Genomic DNA, 24,291 nt, shown 5'->3' with positions numbered 1-24,291 from the left:
TAATTATCAAACTTATCTGTGCCAGAAGTGTTGATGTTACAATGTCTTCAGCTTTTGGAAAATAACAAAACAGATAATGACTAGAAGATGTATATGGGCCATTGTGCCGAGCACTTTTTGTATTCTCACCGACAGTGTTGATATGTTTAAATTATGAAAGTGATTAAAATAATTGACTCATGATAATGAAGTATGAAATGAAGAAATCTCTACATATATGAATATTGCTCATGACACATGTTTGATCAATTATTTAATGAATAAAGTTTTTATTCTATTGTGTAATTGTGTATTGTCTATTGTCAAATCGATTTTCCATGTCCAGAAACAATATCCACGGGGAGATCCTAAGCGATACGCTGCTTGACGAAAGTCACCACAGTTGCTAGGACTATGGAATTTAATTCAGCGAGTCAATAAAAAGTTACAGTAATGTTGTCAATGATTACATTGGTTGGGACTGACAGAGGCACACAGACTCCAGCAGCATCTGAACAAAGAAGATTCAAGTATTCAACTGAAAGGTGCCGCACTGACATGAGCTCTTTTGGTTAAAAAAGAAAAAGAAAAAAGTTCTGGCACTAAATTTCTCACTTCTCTCGTTCTGCCTTCCTCACAAACCATGTTTTCTTCCTCCACTGAGCTTTCATTTTTCCACATATCTACTCATTTTTTCAGTTTCTTCTGTGCCGCTTTCTTTTTAACCATTTGCAGGCGTTTCATGGCGTTCAGCTGGGATTCCTGGGAAGTCGGAGCCTTGTCCCCCGCAGCCACCTTTGACCCGTTGCCGTTACTCCCGTTGCCTCCGCCGTTGCTGCCGGAGCCGCCGTTCCCCGCCGAGCTGGACTGGGACCCGCCCGGGGATCCAGCCCCTGAGGACCCGGATGTGGACACTTTCCCTTGGCCGTCCCCGCTGGACGAGCGGCTGAGTGTCTGCTTGCCCAGCGTCAGGGGCGGGGGGGGCTTCAGGGGAACCTGGCTGGAGCCGTTTCCGTTGCTGCCCCCGGATATCTTGGTGGCCCCCAGTCCTGTCTTGGCCCCAGTGAGCCCGGACAGCCCTACGGGTTTCTGGCCGGAGGGACCCGAAGACGTCTTGTTGTTGCCGCCGGGGCCCGAGGAGCCCGGCTTGGAGCTGGAAGACACAGAAGGGGTCGTCTTGGCTCCGAATGCAGCCCAGCCCGTAAGACCACTTCCTGCCGAGGACGAGCTGCTGCTGCAGGGATTGGCTGAGGGTGTAGCAGCCTGTAAGAAATGATAAACATGTAGAAATGTTACAATACCATCATGACAAATATGTTTTTAAAGTCTGTGGGTAAATATTTATTTCGTAAATTATGATTTGGACTTGCTTTACCTTCCACTTCATAAATAGTCAAACTTCAACATGGGTGTTTACTTGTGGTGTTTGTGTGTGTGTGAATATTGCTTATTTGTAGTCATTCATATACTTTTTAAACACAGATTGAAGCAGCGATTTAATGCCTACCTTCACCTCTGTTCTTTTAAATGCTTGGAAGGTGCTGGCTGTGTCCAGCTTTGATTTAATCTCAACTTTCTTCACCAAGGTGTCCTTCACGACAGGAGCAACTGATACGACTGCAGGCGTAGGTTTCTGTGTAGGCTTTTGGGCTTTTTGAGCCTAGGGAACAACAGACATGAAGAAAAAATAAAATAAAATACTGTAAAAGATACCCATTATTTTTCCATGTCAACTTATTGTGTTTGAGTATTCACAAAGATATAAACAGAACAGCACACCAATATCAACACACACAAAAAAATATATGTGGTGATGTGGTTTAAGCAGCCACCCACACCTGTCTGGGGTCTAGGTAATTGGGCCCAGGATCAGAGGTGGCTGGACGCCTGTTGCTCATCAGAGCAATCAACGAGCAACAGGTAAAACACACACACACACACACACACACACACACACACACACACACACACACACACACACACACACACACACACACACACACACACACACACACACACACACACACACACACACACACACACACACACACACACACACACACACACACACACACACACACACGGGCGTCAGTAAGATACAAAAATAATAATACAATGAATAGTTTAAATATTACAATTTTCACACAAATGTATTTAAATTGGGCATTTATTTAGTCGGTGTCATGTCTCATATAAAATGTTACATGTTTCCCAATTATTTTCCACATGTATTCTCTTTGACTCTCAACAGGTATGGACATTTTTCCCTAACAAAAATGCCTAAAATGTACAATTTCCAGCCACTGTTCCAGCTTTGAAGTGTTTACATTAAGCCAATTTCTGGTAACGGTTTTCTTACTTGGATCGTACACCCACGGTTTAAACTTTGAGTCGGATGCAAACCACCTCAGTGTGCAAACGCCCCGCTTTCTCTTCTTCCCATCGTGACTCAGTCAGTTCTACACCAACATTGTTTTATAATTCCATTTCAGATTTTTTGCATCCCCGATTTGTTGGGATGGAGAATAATTGAGTGAAATAATTTGTTTTTGTTCTGTTCAACTAATACCCTGAGTAGTGTCCATATGTTTCAAATAAGTTCATTAAAAGTTCGGGAAAACGAACGACAACAGCCCTGTCTTGAACCTCTCTCTAACAGAATCCTATTAGACAGGTTTCCATTTACCTTAATCCTAGCTATAGGCCCATAATAGATCGTTATAATACACCAAATTGCATTTCCATCTAAACCAAATCTCTTTAGTACTTAATAAAAAAAAAACCCAACACTATCAGAACGCTTTTTCCGCATCGAAACTAACCACAACCATACTTGTACCCATTTTGAGCATTTTATACAACATGGAGAGTTCTTCTAATATTGTTCTTTGCTTGGCGCCCTGTAATAAATCCAGTTTGATCTTCAATGCTCAGGTCTGGTACGAAAGTCTCAAATCTTTCGCAAACAATTGGGGTAAATAGCTTTTAGTCTACATTTAAGTCAACTAAATTTCAACTAAGTAATTTAAGAAAAACTAAATTGCATTTTTTTTTTTTTTTACCTCATTCTTTGTCATTGCCTTCCTGCTTCCTTCCATAATGGGGGAGCCCTCTTTAAGGGTCCAGGCGCACAAGGAACCGTGTTCGCGTCTGTGTCCGGACGCCCACGATTCACAAATATAAAAATATATTTATGAATCCCACTTATTAATTCCGCATTTTGTAATCTTCTATCTGTTTTATCTTGTTATTGTAATGCACCCTGACTGAACCCCCCCTTGAGGAATCTCAGTCGACTGACGGGTTTCCAACCGATGACTTTGACGTTTCGACTTTCAGGGGGCAGCCCTAGTCGTAGTCTGAAGAGGACGCACCATCTCTGGGTCCGGCTCTGTAGCGGTGTGGCCTAGTGTCTCCACGGAGTAGCCTCTCCTCCTCAGCTCCTGCGCTGCTCTGTCTTGTGCGTGCCGTATTTGCGTTTTTGAGTCCCAGTGAATGCGCGTCTCGTGCAGCGCGGTCTGGAAGCGGATGGCTTTCTCCTCCAGGACCTTCTTCATTCCCGTGTAAGCTTGGAGCTTCCGGTCAAACGCCGCTGTATATTTGTGACCTAACGATGGAGGTCACCCTTCAATCATTGTCTTCTTTCCCCAGGACTTTCTTCAATACCATTTCTTTGGTATTAAACTCCAGAAAATGTGCTATTATGGTGACGCATTCCATTCCGGTTTATGAGCCAGAGCTCTAAAATCACGCTGGATCTGTAGTTTGGCGTCCGCTATTAGTTTTCAGAAGTTGCTTCACAAATTTAGACATGGAGTTGCCTTCTTACACCAGAAATGCGAATGTTATTTTTCCTAGACCGTCCTTCCAAATCTCTCAGTGTTTTCTGCATGGCTTTCTGTTGTCTCATTGATTTAATCAGTGCACCTTTAATAGCCGTGTTAATTGTATCAGCCTCGTCGATTCGTGCTTCCGTTTCATTCAGTCTAGTTTCGTGGGCCTAGATTCATGTGGAGTTAGCGGAAAGTGTTTGATAAATTTCCCGTTTCAGATTGATGTTTTTCATGTCTGGGGGGGACGGTAGCTCAAGAGGTAGAGCTGGTGGTCTAGTAATCTAAAGGTTGCTGGTTGGATCCCAGGCTCCTCCTGCTAGCATGCTGTAGTGTCCTTGAGCAAGACACTTAACCCCTAATTGCTCCTGATGGCTGCGTCCGTCGGTGTTTGAATAATTGTAAGTCGCTTTGGATAAAAGCGTCTGTTCAATGACTAAATGTAAATGTAAATGTCTTCTTTGAATTCTTCCTTAAGTTTGAGTAAGTCCACTGTATGCACAGCCCTGAAATCGCGCATTTCTTTACAGATACTGTGGAGTACCGAGCGCATGGTTTCTGCCGAGTCGTCGTTTGAGCATTGAGCGTCGTCCATCTCCGGTGAATTCTTCCCTTCTTGTTCGTCACTTTTCTTTCGACTTCTAGTTTTGGCACCCTCACTCATTCTAAAAAAATTACACTGATTTGTGTGCCAATTACTGAATTAAGGGGGCTAGTTTTAACTTGCTATTGGAAGCTCAAAATTAAAACCCTTCATATCAACTTATTAACACTAAATTAACTACTCAGTGAGCAAAACTGTTATGGTAGACAATGAAAAATAAAACTAATGCGAATACCAGAGCAGTAGTATTTCCGGTCCTTACCATGCGTTTCATTTGCCGGGTGCAGCGTGCACAGTACCACACCAGCCGCGGGTCATTGACTTCTTTGTCGGTGACCTGGGGCTTGTGGCAGTCCTGATGGTACAGGTTATGGCACTCTTGGCATTCCACCAGCTGGTTCCCCATGGTCACCGTCATCTGTCTGAAGCAATTAAAATGGGACAAAATGGTGAAGGCCTGCTGCTTGCAAATACAGAGTCTGATGTGTAGGCGTATTCTTCACTATTACACAAACTATATTTATTCACAGCCTTGGAATACCAAAAAAATGTCTTCAATGTCTTGTCTTGAAGCCTCTGTTGACCAGGTCCACGTATCAAGTCATTTAATAAAATACTAACACTTACCGAAAGGAGCTGGAACTAATGTTTATTTTAATAATGAATGAATATTAACTTTATTATTCGATTCATCAATGCAATGCATTTAGACACACAAAATACAACTTGAAATCTTGAAGACAGGCATGAGCATTTTTGCAAACGGCAAAGTTTTAAATAACAAAATAACTTTTTTCCCCAAAATGACCAACCAATTAAACCAATCAAACTACATTTTATTTGGATTCATGTTCTGTCAATCTACTGACTAACCCCTGCTTACCTGCAGACCACACAAGCCAAGCCCATCTCCATGGCAAAGTCATCTGCGTTGGTCTCGTCGTAATCGTGTATGCTCGGTAGGATGAGGTCTTTGCTCGTCTGAACCGTGATCGGAGAGGCGCGGTTCTCCTGCTTCTCTAACCGAGGCTTTTTTGGAGGGTCCACCTCTCCCAGATCAACCCTGACCTGCTAGCCAATGAGAAGGAATAAGGTGAGATATTCCTTGGTGTGTCATCGCTCAGTTCTAACTAGACACTGCATTTAAGGGGGCAATAGACAACTTTTCGCTTTTTAATTATTCAAGATTCAAGATTTTTATTTGTCACATACATATACATACTTCCATACATATATGCAGTGAAATGTAATGCAACGCACCCGGTGATAGTACACAATAAGTCCTAGGAAAAAGTACAAAAATAAAATAAAATAAAAAGTAGAAAATTCCTTTCTAATAGACCGACTAACTGACTAATTATCATTATGAAGTTGATTGCGCAGTGTAATGGCTACAGAATAATGACACCATCGGCGTTTAGATTGGCTTTCTATAAGGCTTGATTTCATTATGCAATACACACTGCCACCGGGTACGATCTCCCATGAAAATTAAGGATCGATTTAGGGTCGGTTTAGGTTACCTTTTCAGGGGGCCTTTTCTCTGCCTCTTTCTTGCTCTTCTCGGAGCTGATGGACTTACTGCTGCCACTGCTGCTGCTGGACGACGAGGAGGAGCTCGACGAGGATTTGGAGTCTTGTTTACTGAGACTCAGCTTGGACAAAGACCCTTTGGACGACACTTCCATTTCCTAATAACAAAACACAAAAATGCGAGGGTCAGGACTCTGATGTTATGAAAAATGTCAACAGCATTAAAGCGAACAGGGTCAAACAGCTATCCATCGATCGGGTATCCAGATCAGGTGAAGTGGAACACATTCGATCCTTTACCTTTTGCAACAAGCGATACGAGGAATCGCTGCCTCTAGCGAGGGACTCATCAAGCAGCGCTTTGAGTTTCTCAGCTGAGTCCTTGCTCTTGGAGTGCAGGTAACTCAGCCCCTTCAAGAAGATGGGATCCAAATCAAGGTTCACTGTTGCAGCCATGATTTAAACTGGAGGAGAGCAATGAGGAATGTAAGTTTGGATAATATCGATGATAAAAATACATGTTTTTGTCACTGACACACCATACTTATCAGGTAAACCTGTCAGATCGGTCTCCCAGACTGCTGTGTGATGGGCGTACGCTTGCATGCATTCAAAATTTTACTTTGCATTCAGCTATCATGAGAGATACATAGATATTAAAACAAATAGGCAACCACAAAAAAAGTAATGGCAAAAATATTAAACAAGAAAATTGAGTCTAAACTAAAACAATTAAATTAAAATAACAACACAGTGATGGAATGAAATAGAAAAAAAAAGGGAAATTTGCCTTGTACAAAAAATGTAAAAGCTTAAAATACATTTTATTTTAATATACATTAAACCTAAAAATACTAAAATAACCGTCTGTAACTCGTTTTGTAGTTTCGTTACCTTGATTAAGACAACGGTGATAGAATCGTGTGTGCCCGACAACTTTATGGCTGTGATCGCAACAATCAAAAACACTAAATATGAACAAACATGATGACGGCGACGGGCGGCCCGGTGGAAACGATGTTCCCCTTTCTACTGCCCGTGCAGCCACCTAATACGTCCGCGGAAACCGCAACTCCGGCAATGAGTTCCCCACACGACTTCTCTTGAAATGTCCAAAAAAACGCGTTTACGATTCCATTAGAAAACGTTTTTTTTTAATCAGGTATTATTATTATTATTATTATTATACATAGAGACGTATGCGAAAAACACAGATAATAACATAATAATCGATAAATAATAGTTATCTATCTCTGCGGGTAGGTCCGTTTTAAATTGTACTGTTTGCTTGTAATGTGCTTATTTACATGCGTCTACATAATGTGTCGTACGCCTCGTGAAAGCAATGCTCATCGACTGAGTGTATGGACTGTGCACAATGACGCAATGGCACGGCTACAAACCGAAGCAGTGAAATACTGGCGGTGAACAAAGCCCAAGCGGATCAGGCCAGAACGACGAAAACCTCCGCGTTTCCCCCACCCCGGCCGTCCTTCCTCCAGGGGGCAGCCAGGAGCAGCCGTCACTCCGTCGGCGCCCGGGCTCCAGCTGCGGGTGGTGGTGGTGGTGGGTCCATGACGTGGTCATCGCCAGGACAGGGGAGTGCGCCGCGCTGCAGGTTTTGAATTGGCTTCCTATGTTACGTTGGAGGCGACCGAGCCCCCCCGTTGGGTCCCGCTCGTCAGAGGAAGACCCGCGTAACCCGCCGCACGTGGGTGGTGCTGTGTGACGTCATGACCAAGTAAAAACTCCGGATATAAAAAAAAGTATACACTACACTACACTTCCAGTGTAACGGAGAAGTACATTTATATAAAAATAATAAATATATTTTCAAAAAACGAACGCTTTCATTTGTAACTGCAGTACTCGAGATGTATTGATTTCTACCGGTGTCGTGCCAAAAAGTGATCGACCGCCAAAATCCGATCGCCCAAAAAGTGATCGCAGCGTCTACCTCGTCACCGAAACGTTATTTATTCTTCAAAACGACTGGGTTCCATTCATGAGGGTTATATTTTAGAGATCGCAGCCCGCCCAGTCCCTTTCACCGGTCGAAATGCCCGTGAAGGACTAAAATCAGTAGGCCGTCGTTTCCCCCTTGCCAAAAAGCGACCGCAGCGCCTACCTTGCGACCGCAAGGTTGCGTCTGCCTCAAAATGACTTGATTTCACTCTCGGTGGGTTTTATTTGACAGATTACAGCCCACCCGGTCCCGTATACCCGTTGAAATACATATAAAGGGCCAATACAACTCGTAAAATGCAGTTTTGCACTTGTCAAAAGGTGGTGGCAGCTCCTGCCTTGCGACTGAACGGTCGTTTATGACCCACGAGGCTTTGCCAGGTCACAGCCCACCGAGCGGACGGTCCGTTTTTGGCGGATGATCACGTTTTGGCAACACCCGTCCCAGCGCTCAACACTCCGGTCCAGCGGGTGGCGGCAATGCACCGAGCAGCTGCTCCGCCAACCTCCATGGAAGCGGCGTTTAGCGTCGCACGTTTTACAGAGCGGGCGCCGGGCAGCTTGTCACGCTCTTTTAAATATTTACCACTGGGCAAAGTTCCCTTTCACGTGGATGCAAAAAAAAAAAAAAGAGGTTTGACTACACGCCAGGTACGGGTCACGTGTGGCTTTTGTTCTTAAAATGTCTTAAACAAGTTTGTGTCACTGTCTTCCATGTCGTGTCCCTGCAGCGTCATTCGCCATGGATTGCGGGGATGGACGACGACAACAACAACAACAACAAGAAGCACCAAAACACTCTCTCTACTTAGAGGTTTCCCTGGACAACGACCCGCCATCACTGCCTTTACACACCTCGGTTGTCCTGTTTCTCCTCTCCTACTGCGAGTCTCGGTCCTTCCATGTGCTCCTCGCCAGTAACAAGGGCATAAGCGCGGACTCTGTGCTGAGATGCCACATCCCAAAATCGGTGGATGTCTCCGTGGTCCGACTGGAGGACGTCCCTGCGCTGGCCAGAGGCTGCCGTCTGCCCGCCGTCCTGGATGAGCCGGGTAGGCACTGCCGGGCCGGGCTGGCTGTGGTGCTCCGCCACATCCTCAGCCAGACCCTGGAGGCCGATCCCAGCAGGAAGGATGCTCTGGCTCTGCTGGGCTTCAAGAAGACCTGCCTCAAAGCCTGCGCAGAGGTGAGGAAAACGTATCGATTAGTCATTCAATTACCTTGAGGATTGAGCGCTTGTCAGATCAAATGGCGATCTGAGGGTCTCTGGTTCAAATCTCTTGGCTTTAAGGTGTAAGACACCTTAAACCTTAAAGTAGTAGTCCACAAGAATATATATATATATATATATATATATATATATATATATATATATATATATATATATATATATATATTCTCTCTTATCTCATATTTGCTACTTTGTAGGTGTCTTTTTTTTTTTTTAAGAAAGAGCTCCTCAATGTACATGCGTTATGTTTGTGCTGCTCTACAATGCTGTTTCCATTGTTGGCGGCGGGGTCCGCCTTTTCCTGCGAAAATGCAAAGATCATGCATGGGCAAGAAGTTAAAGACAGCCACTGTGAACTTGATCAAGTCTACCTAGTTCTTGTCAACAAACTGTCGATATGGATGAACATTTATGAAAAGGACAGTAACCTTGGATGAAAAATATCGCCACCTTTTCAGGTGACCAAGGAAGAAAACGAAAATCAATCTCTTGGTCAGAAGACGGCAAACTTTCAAGAAAAGAAAGTGGCTGTTTGAGAGTGAAGATGAGGGTGAATTGGGATGGTCAAAAATAGAAGTTGTAGTTTGGAATGGAATTCTGGAACTGCCTGCCAACACAGACAATCGTATGGATTACCACTTTAATTCAAGCATATTCAAATAAGAATAAGAATGGTTCAGAAGGTTTGACGTCCTATTTAAAGCCATTCATACAATTTTGAGCAATTGACAGATGACAGATCCTAAGTAAGTGCAAAAATCCTAAGAAACTAAAGTGTATTGTTCATTTTTTGCTGTCAGACATATGAGTGCATGTGTAATACAAGAAGCACAAATTCATCCAATTAAAATTTTGAATAAAAGTGCAGGTTTATTGTAAATATTAATAACTTTAATGACTGTGGACACAAAGTTAACATGGCACAATAAGTTTGCTTTTTGTTTTCTACACAAGAAAGCCAAAGAAACAGTATTTCCATGCAGAGCAATGTTTATATTGTGTCATACAGTTTAAAAAAAATGCTATTACGGTCTTGTAATTTTGAAGTTAACTGTAGCACAAGTTGTTGCATTATAGACTTTTGGAATTTTTAAAATGTGTTCTGTAAAGTCACCATTTTATCAATGGCTTTCATGTGCTGTGGAAAGGGGATCTGATTGAAATGCCATTATAATTGTTACTTTCTCTTTATTCATTATCAGGTCAGCCAGTGGACCAGACTGTGTGAGCTCAGCATTCCCTACGCTATTGAAGAGCACCTCCAAAATCCAACTGATCCCTCGTTCCACCTCCCCGACTCCATCCTCCGCTTGGAGAAGATACTGGGCGAGCCCGTCAAAGTCCACAACGATGATAAAATACGGAGGCAAAAACTCCAACAACAGAAGCAGAGGGAAAAGGGCGGGGACGCTCCAGAGAAGCCTGACTCCGAGTCCCGGCCCCTCGCCCGCTCTCCCCAAGCCGGTGATGGACACGAGCTGAGGGAAGCCCTGGCCAAGATGTCTGTGGACGCAGTGCCACACCCGGCCACCAGGGAGCGCTCTGACATCAGGAAAGTGAAGACCACAGACCTGCCTCCTCTGGACCACGTCTTTGCAGAGGGATTGTACTTCACTCTGACTGACATGGTCCTGCTGCCCTGCATCTACCACTTCCTGGTAATTACCACGGGGCGGTCATTTACCACAATATGGCTTTCAGCGTCATCAAGAAAACAATAGATTTCTCTCAGGGTGCTTTTTCCAAGATTAATTCGTTCATTTTAGAATTCAAATGCTCGAGTCACCACATATAGGCTCAGACTTCTTATTTGACTATATCAATTCCTGTAATTGATCAATGAACTAAGTCATTTGTCTGGCCTTGGATCCCATTCAGCGTATTTCTCTTTCGGTGCCTGTGTTTGTCATGTTGACTTTTTATATTATGCTTAACATGTGACGCTGGCATCCTTGTCAGGAGGTCATACCGTTTGACATCCAACCAGGCAGAAACTAGTTTCAAGATAAATGGCTGTGTCGGACTTGGCGGCGACTTGTGTCTCTGTGGTGGGCCGTAGCTAGAGGGGGAGGGCTCTTGAAATGTAGCGGGTTCACAGTGCAGCTCCTCACAGCGCTCCAATGAACTATAGACCTGACCCTGGAATTTGGTTTATGGAGGATTTATATACACTCCAAGATTATCTGAGTATTCTCTATACACTATGGAATAGTGATAATTTGAGTTCACAAGTTACATCCCCAGGAGACATTTGAGTTATTCTAAGTATAGTATAGGTATACTGTGACTGTTCTGTTTTCACACCTTTTTTCTGTAAGACATCTTTTTTTCTCTGACGTATGGTTTTATTGATCAGGAATGCCTCACAGTCATGGAAGAGTCTTTTTTTTTTTTTTATCTCGCCCCCTGCCAATCCAGCTAATGTTTGACTGTGGGAATGAACTCAAAGTTCTCACAAGAAGACTTTCAGTGGTCAGCTGTGCTCCAGTAGTTTCCAGTTTCACACTCGGCCTAGCGTGTCTCCTCCCAACTGTGATCAGTGTCCATGGGCACACACAGCCGAGGGGACCCAGAATTACAGCTCTCTGTCTCCTATCTTTGCTTTTATTTTTATTTTTTATTTTTTGGGTCGTTCCAAGAAGAGTTGAGACTAAACGTAAACGTTTGTTTACGTGAGTTTGTGTGTTCTTCTTCACCCAATGAACACATACACACACACACACACACACACACCGCTTTATACCCCTTTTCTCTGCTTTTTTCCATGCGTCTCCGTCGAACAGGGGGATGAGTGGCGGGTCAGTCTATTGAAGCCTGACATCTCGCTTCATCGGAGATGACACATCTGATGATTCACTTTAACCCATACCCCCCACCCCGCCTGTCTTTTCTTTCTTTCTCTTTTTTCCCGCCCATCTCTGCCTCCATTTCTCCTCCTCAGCGCTCCCTCCGGACTCACGCTGCGAGCACTCTGACCCGGCTGCCGCTCCTGTTGCACTGGTACCGCCGGGTCCAGGAGGTGCCCGGGGTTCTGGCAGCGGCCCGGGCCTGTGGGATGGACCTTTCCGCTCCAGAGGTCCCCGAGTCGGCCCCCCAGACACTGGAAGCCCAGGCTCTCCCAGATGGACAAGCTGGACAGGAAGTCCAGGAGAAGACTGGGGAAGAGCCTTTTGTTGGCGGCCCCAGGCCCACTATGACAAAACTCAAAGTAAATCACTCTTTATTTGCCCCCTTTTTTCTCACTTTGCATGAAGGAACACACACACGCACACACATACACACGCACACACATACACACACACACACACACACACACACACACACACACACACACACACACACACACACACACACATACTGGGGCTTCAGACGCTGTCTATCAGTACCTCTTTATACGCACTGATAAAGGGTTAAGGAACTTCTAAGTGGTTGTCGGCCATTATCCCTGTCATTTAAGTCATCGTTTGAAGCTGGTAGTTACGGCGTCGCGGAGTTCTGGTAAATTATCCTTTTGACTCGCAAGACACTTCACGACATGGTCATAGAATTCCTGGTCTTGTAAAAAAATAAATCCAGAAAGATGAGTGCTTTTAATCACATGCCTCGCTGGTAATGGTGTTTTCAGAGGCAATTGAACACCCGAGTCGGTGCGTTCTGCTTCTTACAGATGCTGTTGCTGATAGGAGTGTGTGTCGAGCCTGACAAATCGTGCGTTGGTTGTCGTTTCATAATTATTGAAATATGCAGAAACGATTCTGTGCCTTACAACATACGGAACGGTACAGAATAGATTGGTTATCCCTTTTCACAGCAATCAAAACACTTGAGCTCGTGGAATGGTGCGTCTACTTCACATTCCACGTCACAATATGTGCATGAATAAGACACATAGATGCTCAGTTGTGTTGCTATCTTCCCAGGTACGATAAAACCAGTTAATCTAATACAAAACACAATATATTAAAGGTGGCCGGAACTGTAAAATCTTGCTTAAAAAAATCTTGGTTTGAGGAGGGTGTTGGCGGCTCCACGGTCTCTAAATATAACCCCTCCCTCCCGTAGGATGTGTCAGAAGATCGAGCGGTCCTGCTTGTGTACACAATCACACTCACTGGTTGTTGTCTTAGCTGTAAAGTATACCAAATGTTGTTTTTCAATATTACAAGGGACTCGCTTTTTCCAATGGGGGTTGGGCGGGGGCAGCAGCAGCAGCTCCATCTGCTCAGAGGGAAACTGTCTCCACTGAAGGCTGAACCCAATTCTTTTAATACTTCCTTTCGGTCTGCTGGCCCCATACGCTCAGCTGTGCAGGGGCAGATAAATCTTTGATTTCCTGCTGGCCGGCCGTCAACAACGATATATCCTTTAACGAGGAGAGGAGAGAGGCGAGGAAAAGGAAGGAAAAGAGGAAAGATAGTTTGGATGTCATGTAGCGGTGGTGAGATCCTTTAGTGTGGGATATATAGATGCTAGAAGGGTACAAATGAAAGGCACTCGAACATTGATGGATTTAAACGTCAGCGCACACTGGAATGCACATACTTGTACGCACACACACACACATACATGCATACATAGGCACAATGAACACCATTCTCTGCCCTTCTAGGGGATTAGGAGGCTCGCAGTGTGTCGCCACCATCGTGTCTGCGGTGCAGCTGTTGTAATTTCTCGGCCAAAGTGTCTGCGTTGTGCGTCCTCGCACATGTGCTGTTTCCGCGTAAGCCAACATGTCTGCCTGCATATCTGTCTTGGTGGGGTGGGGTGCGTGCGTGTGTGTGTGTGTGTGACATGCATGTCCTGAGGGATAGCGAGGTGTGCAGCCCAGCCTTGTGACACGCTACCGTTGACTAGATACAATGGTCTCGTCTTAAATGCCGTGATAGCTGAGTGAAAATGACTTTGAAACTCTCCCTTCTGACGAGGCGTAGTGACACTTGTCGTTCATAACTTATATGTTAATAAAATATAAAGCAATGAGAAGTATTGAGGCAGTGGCTTTCACCCCTCCTGTGTGGTTTCGAATCGAATTAGCCAGGGGAACCGCGGTGTGGTTTAGGGCTCCACCAGTTGTCCTGCAGCAATGCACTTTTATTACAGACATCCATACCACAGAACCACTGGAGGCTGTGGAGGCATTCCTTTGGTACCCTGCAATGCATTTCTATTGTTCCCTCTTTCCACATCCAGGAGAATGGCATCCAGGCAGTCTTCTCTCCGCATCCCTGCCCAACATGGACGCTCCCGTGGGACGAGCTACCGGCAGCCGTCAACCCGACGGAAGGTAAAGATGAAGGAAACCTCTGCCTGGCTCCTCGTCTCATTTTGCCCTCCCTCCTGCTCTTTGTTTAATTCCTGCTCTTTTTTAGGACTTCTGTAGCTATTAAATTCATCCAGTTTCCAAGTTTTTTTTCTCTCTCTCTGTTTCCTGCCTTCAACCATTTGTATGGGCCTCCAATCCCATTATCTTTCTTGCGGCTTTTTGTTGACTAGAGCCAAAACAAATGCCATTGATATACGGAGAAGGGACATAACATGTTTATACATATATTTGCAGAAAATATTTTCCCCTTCCACCAGTTCCAACCCACTACCCGAGTAGCTCTGGACACATTAACAAGTTTTGACTCTTGCCACTTCACTTTCTTCCTTGAACCTTTGTTTGCAGATGCCCTATGGGTTTTTTGTGTTTTTTATTTGAGTACATCCCATTGTGTTTAAAAAAAACAAAACAACCCAAAAAGAAACATTTAAGGGAGGGTGGGGGCAGGGCTGCAGTTTCCCAGCCGGGATTGAATCTAAATGAGGGCTAAACTAACCCTACTTCAAATAATCAGGATTTTAAAAAGGCCTTTTCTTAGATGTTGTTGAATTTAAAATGAATTATTTGTAGACTAGGAAGTCCTAGAGTAAGGTCTTTAAGGACCAACCCTTTCTGCTGGTCTTAGTCCAGATAATCCATTTTCTCTATTGTCAAGGTCGACCAGGATGCCCACATCTGTTCATCCAAAGATAAACCTGCCTCTGGCCAGGTTTAGCCTTCACTTAGACCTAGATTAGCCCTAATCTTCCTTCTGGAAATCCAATTTTTGTCTGAGACTATTTTAAACACTGACTTTGAAAGGACATTTCAGTTAGTCCAGATTAAAAGTTTGATTTAGTGTAGGGTTAGGCCTAATCTGTGTCCGCGAAACCATCCCTCATACCGAGTTCCGACGACATGATTCTAGCCTGATTTTCCACTTGCAGGCAGTTTTTTGTAGATCGTCGACCAAAGCCTCAACACAGTAAAATCTGTAAACCCTCCCGCGAGTGACCATAACTATGTGTGACCTGTGAAAGAAGATGGGAGAGCTCTTCCAACCTTCACCTATGCATCGTAGATGCCTGGGAAACAAGAGGGAGGAGGAGTAATATAGAAGCATAGATGGAATGCATGTAATGTATATCTTAATAATAATAATAAATTAATATTAGTTATTTTCACTGTACTTCACTATTTAGGACTTGATTTATAATAATAATAAGAATTTATAAGAATTTTTAGCAACTTTCAGCATTTTTAATCCATGCAGTCTGCCCACCCACTCCTCCAAATATATTTAATGTATTTTTTTTCTTTTTTTGGCATAAAAGAAACAGACAGACACGCGGCTACAACAGCAAACCTTTCTTTATTATAAAGCTCCATTCGTTTATTTTATTTTTATATTTTTTACCTTTGCAAAGTCACATGGTGTAATATCCAAGTCTCATCAGGTCTTGCAGGACAGCGGCCGGCTGCCTTGGCTGTAGCTGTGTGCCGTGTGTAGGATCATATCGTTTGAACACCCCTGTCTGGGGCGAAACGTGTAGTTTGAACACTACTACGTCCGCAAGACCAAGGATTTTATGAAAAAGGATGGTGGCGCGTGCACACCCCAGCGATATTAGGATGTTGAAAGTCATGAACTCTGTAGGCCCCCTTAATGTTCTGTGTCAAGAGCAGAAAACAAAGTGACGCAATTATCCAGCATTATACAGGGAACTGAGTTTGAATATTTGCTGTTTGTGTTTTGTGACATTGCAGTGGAGGAGGGCTTCGATTGCCGCCCCAGGTGGCACTGGCCGAGCAAAAAAAGAATGAAGTCTCTTAGTCTCTCTCACATGTTCTTGTTGGTTCCTATCTCCATCCATTAGCAAAATGTAACTGCTTCGCGATACTGTTTGTTATCAAAAGGGTGTGTGATTTGCGTGGAGGCAGCCGGCGTAGGTGTTTTTGTGGGAAGGAAGTGTTGATAAGACACACAAAATGCTAAAGATATCCCTAATGCCGTTTCTTATCGCGGTTTGCCATGGAGTGTGAAAGAGCACCGCCGCATGTCGGGTGTCGTCTCTGTGAGTGAAAAGTCACTCAGCGCTACTGTCGGGGCTCGAGATGAAGGGCGTGCCGTCGTCCCGGGGACAATAGAAAATGTGCCTGGGACGAACAGAGATCTTCCCTGGGACGAGAGGGAGTCTGTCTGTCTGTCTGTCTGTCTGTCTGTCTGTCACTCGGTTACTCGGTCACTCGGTCACTCGGCAAATGACAAACTGAACCGAGTGCTGACTACAACGGAGTGCGTCTTCTCGTGCTGTTGCCATAGTTACTGTGGGCAGCGGAGTCCTGCACTGTGTTTGGCCAACAGAGCTAGACACACAGCAGGACTGAGAGTTTCTGTTCAGAGGAGCACGAAGCGCTAAACAGTGTACTGCAGTTTTACAGGACAACACAACAAGCTTACTGTGATTATGTCAAGGTTTCAAAAAGGATTCACGGTCCGGGATCTCCTTTTAACTGCTCGTTTATTGAAACTTCCAAAACCCTCTGCAAATCCTGCTCATTCTCTTTTACGTAGTTGACTGCCCTGACTCTAAGACTCCACCTAGAGCAGATACATTTACTGCGGTTATGTTTTGAAGTACACTGCTGAGGTACATTGATAACAAAAAGTGCATGTAGCTATTACGGATTACAAAGTGCATAAGAAACAGCAGTTAGCAATTCATTAAGCGGTTAAAATCAGTCCTGTTAATCCCGTATCTTATTGTGTGACTTATTTTTCCAATTTATTCTTAATTCTCTTTTTTTTCACAGTTTACAGATAACTTTTCGGTTTTGTTCTTAAACTATTTCTTTAAATGGAGCAAAATAAATATAATTATTTATTTCCTCAACATTTTAATGTTGTTTTTTATTATGCCACAAACAGCTACAGATGATAATAACAAAGTAAAGAAAACAACATTTTGATTTTGGGACGGTTTACATCACTTTGGAACGGTTCAAATAGTTTTTCGGGACGGTTCCGGGATGGTGGTGCAAAAAGGTTGTCTGGAGCCCTGGCGACTGTGCTGCTCTGACCCTTTAAAAATCAACTGTAAGCTAAGACTCTGCCTAAGTCATGGAATCAGAATCCATCAAGTACATTTTCACATACACAGGATTTGTCGTGGTGAGGATTGGTGTATTTCTGTTCAGACAATTGGCATAGAAAGTATGGGGGGGGGGGCCCAAATATACAAAATGTGGTTCCATGCGCAGGATAACTTATGTACGTTAAAAGACAGTAGTTGGGCCGGTATGGTCGTTAGGCTATGGCTGTATAAAATATAAATATAGATGGATATTCTTCACAGGATTAATGAATATGTATACAATAACAGGCATAACAAAGATGAAGTTGGTCTAAATTATAACTAAGTTATTAGTGTCTCCGATGTTATTACAGTATTATTACAATAAAAATAAGGTACTGTAGAAAGTTTAAACATGTATCCAGAGCACGCTGTCAGGCTCTCATAAAGTGAAAAGTAGAATATTGAGTTCCATGGTCAATGTTTAGATCTAAACTTGACGTTACATATGTGAAAGTGAGTCAGCAGTCTATTGTGTGCTTGTCTCACCAGCATGTAACCTGCTGCAGAAGTACAGTGTAGACTTAAACACTGTAAGGCAATTATCCCCCGTTTTTTTTTCTTTTTTGTTTCCTCAAAGCAATTCAGTGTACCCAAGACTTGATGAATTACCCATCTACAGCCTTCATTTTACATCAATTAAAATTTCTTCCGCGTCGTAGTGCTGCGGCGCTCTGAGGGGCGAATTAACAAAGGTACTGCATGGCTTTTGTGGCTGCTAAACCTGCACAAAGCAACTGTTTAATACCGTTTTCAGACCAAAATGAGCTAAAAATAGGCGATTGACACCTTTCCCATTGCCAGGAGAAATGCCTTGTTGAAATGCCAAAGTTTTTTTTTGTTTTTTTCCTGGTGTTCGGCGTCACAAACATGCCGGAAAAGTGAAGTGTCATTATTCCAGTGTGATTAGGGAAAAAAACAGTAGAGGAGACAGCAACTTAAACAAACAACAAAAAACTATAAAACTTGGAAAAAAAAAAAAAAAGTATTTTGAGCCGTTCAAAAGAATCCGATCGTTCATGAACGACCCAACACTACAGTAGAAGTAGCATGGAGCACTTGCAGCATGGACACTTCATGCTGTGCGCCTGCACCGGTTCTTCGGCGGTGGGGAGCAGGGACCGGTGGGGAGCGTGGGGGTTCTCCACTGTGCTCCCCACGGTGCGATCTCCACACTCACAGCATTTCATGGTCCCCCATGTGGAAAAAAGTTAATGACTTCTTATTTTGGATCCTTAATGGGCCAGCGTCTGGAACTTCAAAGCGCGTCGCATCGCGCAGGTACTGTATAGGGGTACTGTGAAGGGGCCGATATTAGCGGGTCAACCCGGGTGTCCTGTTCACGTCAGAGCTGATCGGATGTGGAGCCGATTAAAACCTGGGTCTATTGCCGGGGCATTTGAACCGGGACTGAGACCCAGGTTGCAAAAAACGTGTTATTCACAAACACTGGTGCTAATTGCCACACGCAGTTAGAGTGAAAATATTACCGTCTGCAGAGAGCTGGTGGACAAAAAAAAAGGCAGCGCTGTGCGATCGTCTTCAGAGAGCTGGTGCAACTGAAGCACATTTTTAAGTGGTGTCACGTCCAGACTTTTCAGTCATCTGTAAATAATATTTTGACATTATATATATATATATATATATATACAACAAAAGCATTAGGCATGTTGACATAAACGGTTACATAATTCCTATTAAACGCAAAAGATATCGACGACAACTTAAATTATAGGGAATTGCGATGAAGTCATCAAAACTGGCAATGAACCACAGATGGCATTGAACCTAATAGGACCATGGACAGCTCCACAGAGGGCCGCTGTGCCCGAAAGGCGTCGGCGTATGGCCTGCATTTGTGGTCGAGTAACGTGTTAAAACTTGTCATAATTTCTACATTGTAATATTAAGATTTGGTGAGAGCTAGAATTTCTTAAGTAAAAATTTTAATATATACACATTTTAATCATGTAATACATAAACTGTCTGGGAGGAGTACGTTTTATTATAGATTTGCTAATACTATTTAAATGTTTTATAGTCACTGCACATACATGTCAAAATACAAAGTCAACTTAATGGCCTAGAGTGAAGATATTGCATTGTCATGTCATTAGCCCAATATCTTTTTCATTTACATTTAGCAGACGCTTTTATCCAAAGCAACTTACAAGGGTGAATAACATTCAAGCTACATTGCGACAGAGACATTAGTGTAACAATAAATACTGCTAAGTAGTGCTAAGTAATTGTAAGTTAGGAGAGGAGGTACTCTCTGAAGAGCTGGGTCTTCAAGTGCTTCTTAAAGACAGAGAGGGAGGTCCCTGCTCTGGCGGTTTTTGGCAGCTTGTTCCACCAACGTGGAACTACAAATGAGAATAACCTGGATTGCCGTGGTTGTACGGCCGGCAGAGCCAGGCGACGGTGGGAGCATTCCCAAATCCTTTGTAAATCAGACGTAGAGACCTGGCAGATAGCGGCCTAAATTGATGCGCAATTCATGGCGCTTTTTGCGGCCGCAATCCATTATTTGTGAATTCGCCCCCGAGTGTGTGTGAATCATAAGAGATGCAACGTTTTTACTGTCCCACTTTTCTTGGCACTCGGCATGCTAAAACAGCAAAGTTTTCATCTCCCTGTTCTCTTTTACCGTGCAGGGTTGGAAGGTAGGTGGCCCTTGTGTGTTCAGTACCACAGTAATTAAGGAGGAGTGCAGACAAGAGGCAGCCAATTTGTCCTGAACCCCCGTCCCGCCTACACACACACGCACACACACACACGCACACACACACACACACACACACACATACACACACACACATACACACACACACACACACACACACATTTTGCATAACATTATAATTCACAGTCACACAACTATTGAAAGGAAATAAAACAAACACACACTGGGACAAAGCTTGTGATATATCGTTTTCCTTGTGTCGACCTCGTAAATCGACTAGGAATGTGTTAAATCCAAAACACAGGGGGAACAAGTGCGTGGGATACATGGAAGAAAAAACAAAAGGGTGTTCTGCACACACTGGCTGTTTGTTTTATGCTATAGACAGGCCTGGTCTGCTTATTACACCAAGCAGAGGTTGGAGACAAACAACCAGCCGTGTAATGAATGGGACCATTATACAGAACAAGTTCACGCACTGACTCAATGTGTCCAGTTAACTGAATAATGTATAATTCCTAATGTATGTAGGGGAGGCGGGGATTAAAGTCAAGAGGGAGTGGTGGAATGATAAGAGCGACAATGGGAGATTGAGGAAGGTGTAAGAGAAAAATGTGGACGGATAAGTAGCACTGGGGGTTTATGAGAGGAGGGAGACAAAGAAGAAAGATTGGGGGGTGGGGAGCTTCAGGGGAAGGCATGTCATGCCTGTGACAAGCTGCTATTAGGTGCTCCGGGCTTGTTTTGGTACAAGGAGATGGGACGTGTTTCCCTGTCTTTGTCTAAGGTTACCCGGGGATGACACAGGTTGAAATGCCAGAGTGAAAACACGGCGCCATTTGTCTCGGTTAGTCTCCTTATCTGTTCCATGATTACGACACAACGTGTTGGAGGAAATGTCCCTGGGCAGCTGCACGTGAGGATTTGTGGTTGGAGTTACGGGAACAACCTGATATTTTTTTTTATTCATTCCAGTTTCCTTAGCAAATGCTAAGTCTCTACTTAACATTTAACATAAATTGCTTCGAAAAGGGCAGTTTCCGTGCGTCTTGTGGAAATTGAATTCAAATTATTTCGTTCCATTTTGTTTTTCCTCTGTGGTCTACAGTTGCTTGGTTGTTAAAAGGTTTCGTATTTGTTTTTTTGAAAGTGGTGATCCCAACCATATACCTCTGAAGGAGAGGTTGAAGCACTGCATTTTTTAAATAATTTGGATGGTAGCCATTCATAACTTAAAAAAAAAAAAAAAAGTCAGAAAAGGGTTCTGAGCCACCTGCCCCAATCACTTTCTTAAAGCAGCTGAGGGAATAAAATCTGTGGGAATGGTTTAGGGTTTCATGTGTAATACTTTGGATGGAAGACATGTGTGCCATTTGGTGCATTCAAGGCCCATAAAGTATTATTTTACCTTAACGTAATAACTCCTTGTAATGTGATAAAATACATAATGTAATAACAATGCAATAATCTAATTGCGTATTACTTTATTGGCTATTAATTATATTCTATGTATGTTGGGTAGAAATCATTTTATAATAATGTAATAACTCACTCAACCAAAGAACCCAAATCTGCTCTAAAAAGAACGAAAAGGTAAATCAAGAGATCTCATAGAATCAGTTGAATCAGAAACTATAATGTTATTGACTGCAAAAAGAGTTTGGCGTCTATAAAAAAAAAAGTAGATGTTATCCCGCTCAATACTCTGACATGAATAAAATGTTACGGCCTCCTAAATGACCATGGCCCTTGGTGGACATTTATGACACCAGACCAGGGTTTCAAAGATGCAAAAACTTGAAATGCTCAAAGGTGCCAAAACAAACCAAGGAGAAATGGATCCAGCCAAAATAAAAAAAAAACAAAAAAAAAAAACAACAAGGCCAGGACAGGATCTGGGCCATCGCGACCATCAGACCCTGAACGGGCCCAGAAATACATAAAGGAAACTTACGTCTAACCACAATTAAAGCAAAGAAATAAAAAATAATAGTACACTACCAGATCCACTTACTAAATAAAACCAAACCAAAAAAGCAGCTGCTGCCTGTAGGAGGCTCCGGTCCAGAGTGGCAGAGACAGCTCTGAGATTGTCAACCCTGTTGAATCGGACGCATCTGGAGAGAGAGGAGGAGAGACCAGAGAATAACCAGTACGGGGAGCGAGCAATTATTATAATTACATTTTAAGTTAAATATTCATGTGCCTCCTGATTAACCCCATCATAATGTGTCCACGGACATGCCTGATATCCACAGTTAATGTTTGCACATATCCCATTAGGTCTTTAAAAACCAGTGAGCTCAGTCAGTATGAACAGTAATGTAACTATATGAAACGACATGCACCTGAAAGTGCTGCAATGCCAACGCTCCATCCAGAGCCCCCTTTTCTATCCGAGAGTAATCCTTCCGGTGATGCCTGAATTACTTGGGGAAACGAGTGGTAAACTGGATGTTCCACCCCGGAGAACGCTTCCAACTCCAAAGTCACTGTCATCCACTGCAAGGCATTTCAAAAATTAGGCGCCGAAAGCGCAGTAGATAATAACTAGAGACTTCAGTTGCTCAAAAGAAAATTGGCTGTCCTCTGATCAGGAAAAACCCAAAGCTTAGGACTCAACAAGTCTGTAAAATGTGCAGCTTCAGCAGAAACATTTCTAAAGAAGCCCTTGTAATACCCCACCATACCTAGAGGAAAAAAAAAAAAGTGTTAAATGGAGGCTTACATTTTTTTTTTTTTTTTTATCATATTTACAGTATATTTGGCATACTACACATACTTGTAGTTTGGTGCTTTTCCATTTGTGTTCTGCCTCCATATATTTCCTGTATTCAAACTCAATATGACTATAAATCCATCGGGATGTTTGCTATGTCATTTTCATAATTATCTGTAATCGTAGAATTGCCATAAGGGGATGAAGGTTTAAATAACATAAATAAATACGCCTTATAAATAATATAAGGCGTCCTTTCAGTCTGACTATCTGGTGTTTATGCTTTGTTACTTGACTTGATGAAAAACGGTGGGATTCCAATGAATTTGGCAATTTTCAAATCAGGACCAATCCATGGTAAACAGCTCTAGTTATGATGCTTTGAATCAAAAAGTAACATTTGAAAAGTTTATTTAATTTTTTTAAATGTAAATTGTATTAACACATTTATAGCTAAACTCTAAGCTCATGGACTGCATAGAGAAATAGTTCATCAGTTCAGGTCAGTAATTTAAGGGTTCTATCAAGTAGAAGGTAAATCAAATTGTGTCCAATGAAGAACGACTTAAAAGTGATTTAAAACTATTTTTATTTACTTTTTGGATGGTATAGGCTCCAGTTTACTGGTCCATTTCTGGATTCTTCAACTAGAGTATTTTGCACGGTTGATGCTTATTCAAACACAATTAGTCACTTATTTGTGTTGGTATTTGGTCATTTCCTCCTTGCCCTCTCCTTAAAGCAGGAACCAATTCCCAAATCCTCCAACCCCACTCCTTTAACCGAAATAATTCAGCTCGTAAAAAGCCTTTAAATTGAACATTCAGGAATGTTCAGCATGCGATTCGGCATGCGCCCTAGCACAATTGCCACCCATCGGTGGTAGTCCCAATGAGAGGGGTAATTGGCACTCTATTCCTACTATTGCAATTCAAACACTTCTAGAATTCCCAAAAGACATCTTTGTCTCATTATATTCAGCGGCGTTTTAAGTTGTGCCGATTCAAATCCAGAGCCATTGGCTGTAGCTATGAAATGCTTCTTGCAAATGTCACTTCATGAATATTCATCTCTCTTCTCCATTTTGTTGTACTCAATAATTGCGGCCGAGGCTTTACAGCGCTGGTGTGGAGGGATGCAACCTTGCCTGAAGCTTGGTTTTCAGATGGGTTTTGAATTTCCCTATGTTCCCCATGCCCGTTCACTTGATTCATAATTAATTACTCATTAGCGTTTTTTAGCCGAACAGAAGCATCATTTTAAACCAAGCCTTTCTTTTGCAGTCTTTCTTTGAATACAGTTCATGTT

General features: G+C 43.0%; 2 protein-coding genes across 3 annotated transcripts in view; one reads left to right on the top strand and one right to left on the bottom strand.

Annotated features, from left to right (window-relative positions):
- Positions 1-3: 3 nt before the first annotated feature.
- On the bottom strand, positions 4-6,972 carry ints12 (integrator complex subunit 12). Of its 2 annotated transcripts, none has more exons than XM_079998683.1 (7): positions 6,841-6,972; positions 6,247-6,410; positions 5,937-6,104; positions 5,297-5,484; positions 4,676-4,835; positions 1,487-1,639; positions 4-1,242 (listed from the first exon to the last, which is right to left on the bottom strand). In XM_079998683.1, the coding sequence occupies exons 2-7, from the start codon at positions 6,400-6,402 to the stop codon at positions 667-669; spliced, it is 1,401 nt and encodes a 466-aa protein (XP_079854809.1). In that variant the 5' UTR covers positions 6,403-6,410; positions 6,841-6,972; the 3' UTR covers positions 4-666. The 2 variants fall into 2 exon arrangements, with proteins under 2 accessions (XP_079854809.1, XP_079854810.1); XM_079998684.1 differs by having other exon boundaries at positions 5,297-5,481.
- Positions 6,973-8,653: 1,681 nt separating this feature from the next.
- The window catches only part of gstcd (glutathione S-transferase, C-terminal domain containing), a gene marked incomplete at its 5' end in the record, with an annotated part of 37,464 nt that continues 21,826 nt past the window's right edge, over positions 8,654-24,291 (top strand). Inside the window, 4 exons of the mRNA XM_079999465.1 lie at positions 8,654-9,097; positions 10,345-10,800; positions 12,084-12,350; positions 14,333-14,426. Of these exons, the coding sequence (XP_079855591.1) occupies positions 8,654-9,097; positions 10,345-10,800; positions 12,084-12,350; positions 14,333-14,426 (1,261 nt within the window). The remainder of the gene's footprint in view (positions 9,098-10,344; positions 10,801-12,083; positions 12,351-14,332; positions 14,427-24,291) is intronic.

This window comes from Zeus faber, assembly GCF_960531495.2.
Source record: "Zeus faber genome assembly, chromosome: 4".
Lineage (NCBI taxonomy): Eukaryota > Metazoa > Chordata > Actinopteri > Zeiformes > Zeidae > Zeus > Zeus faber.
Note: the sequence above shows the minus strand (reverse complement) of the source record. Positions and strands in the feature narration are given on the sequence as shown.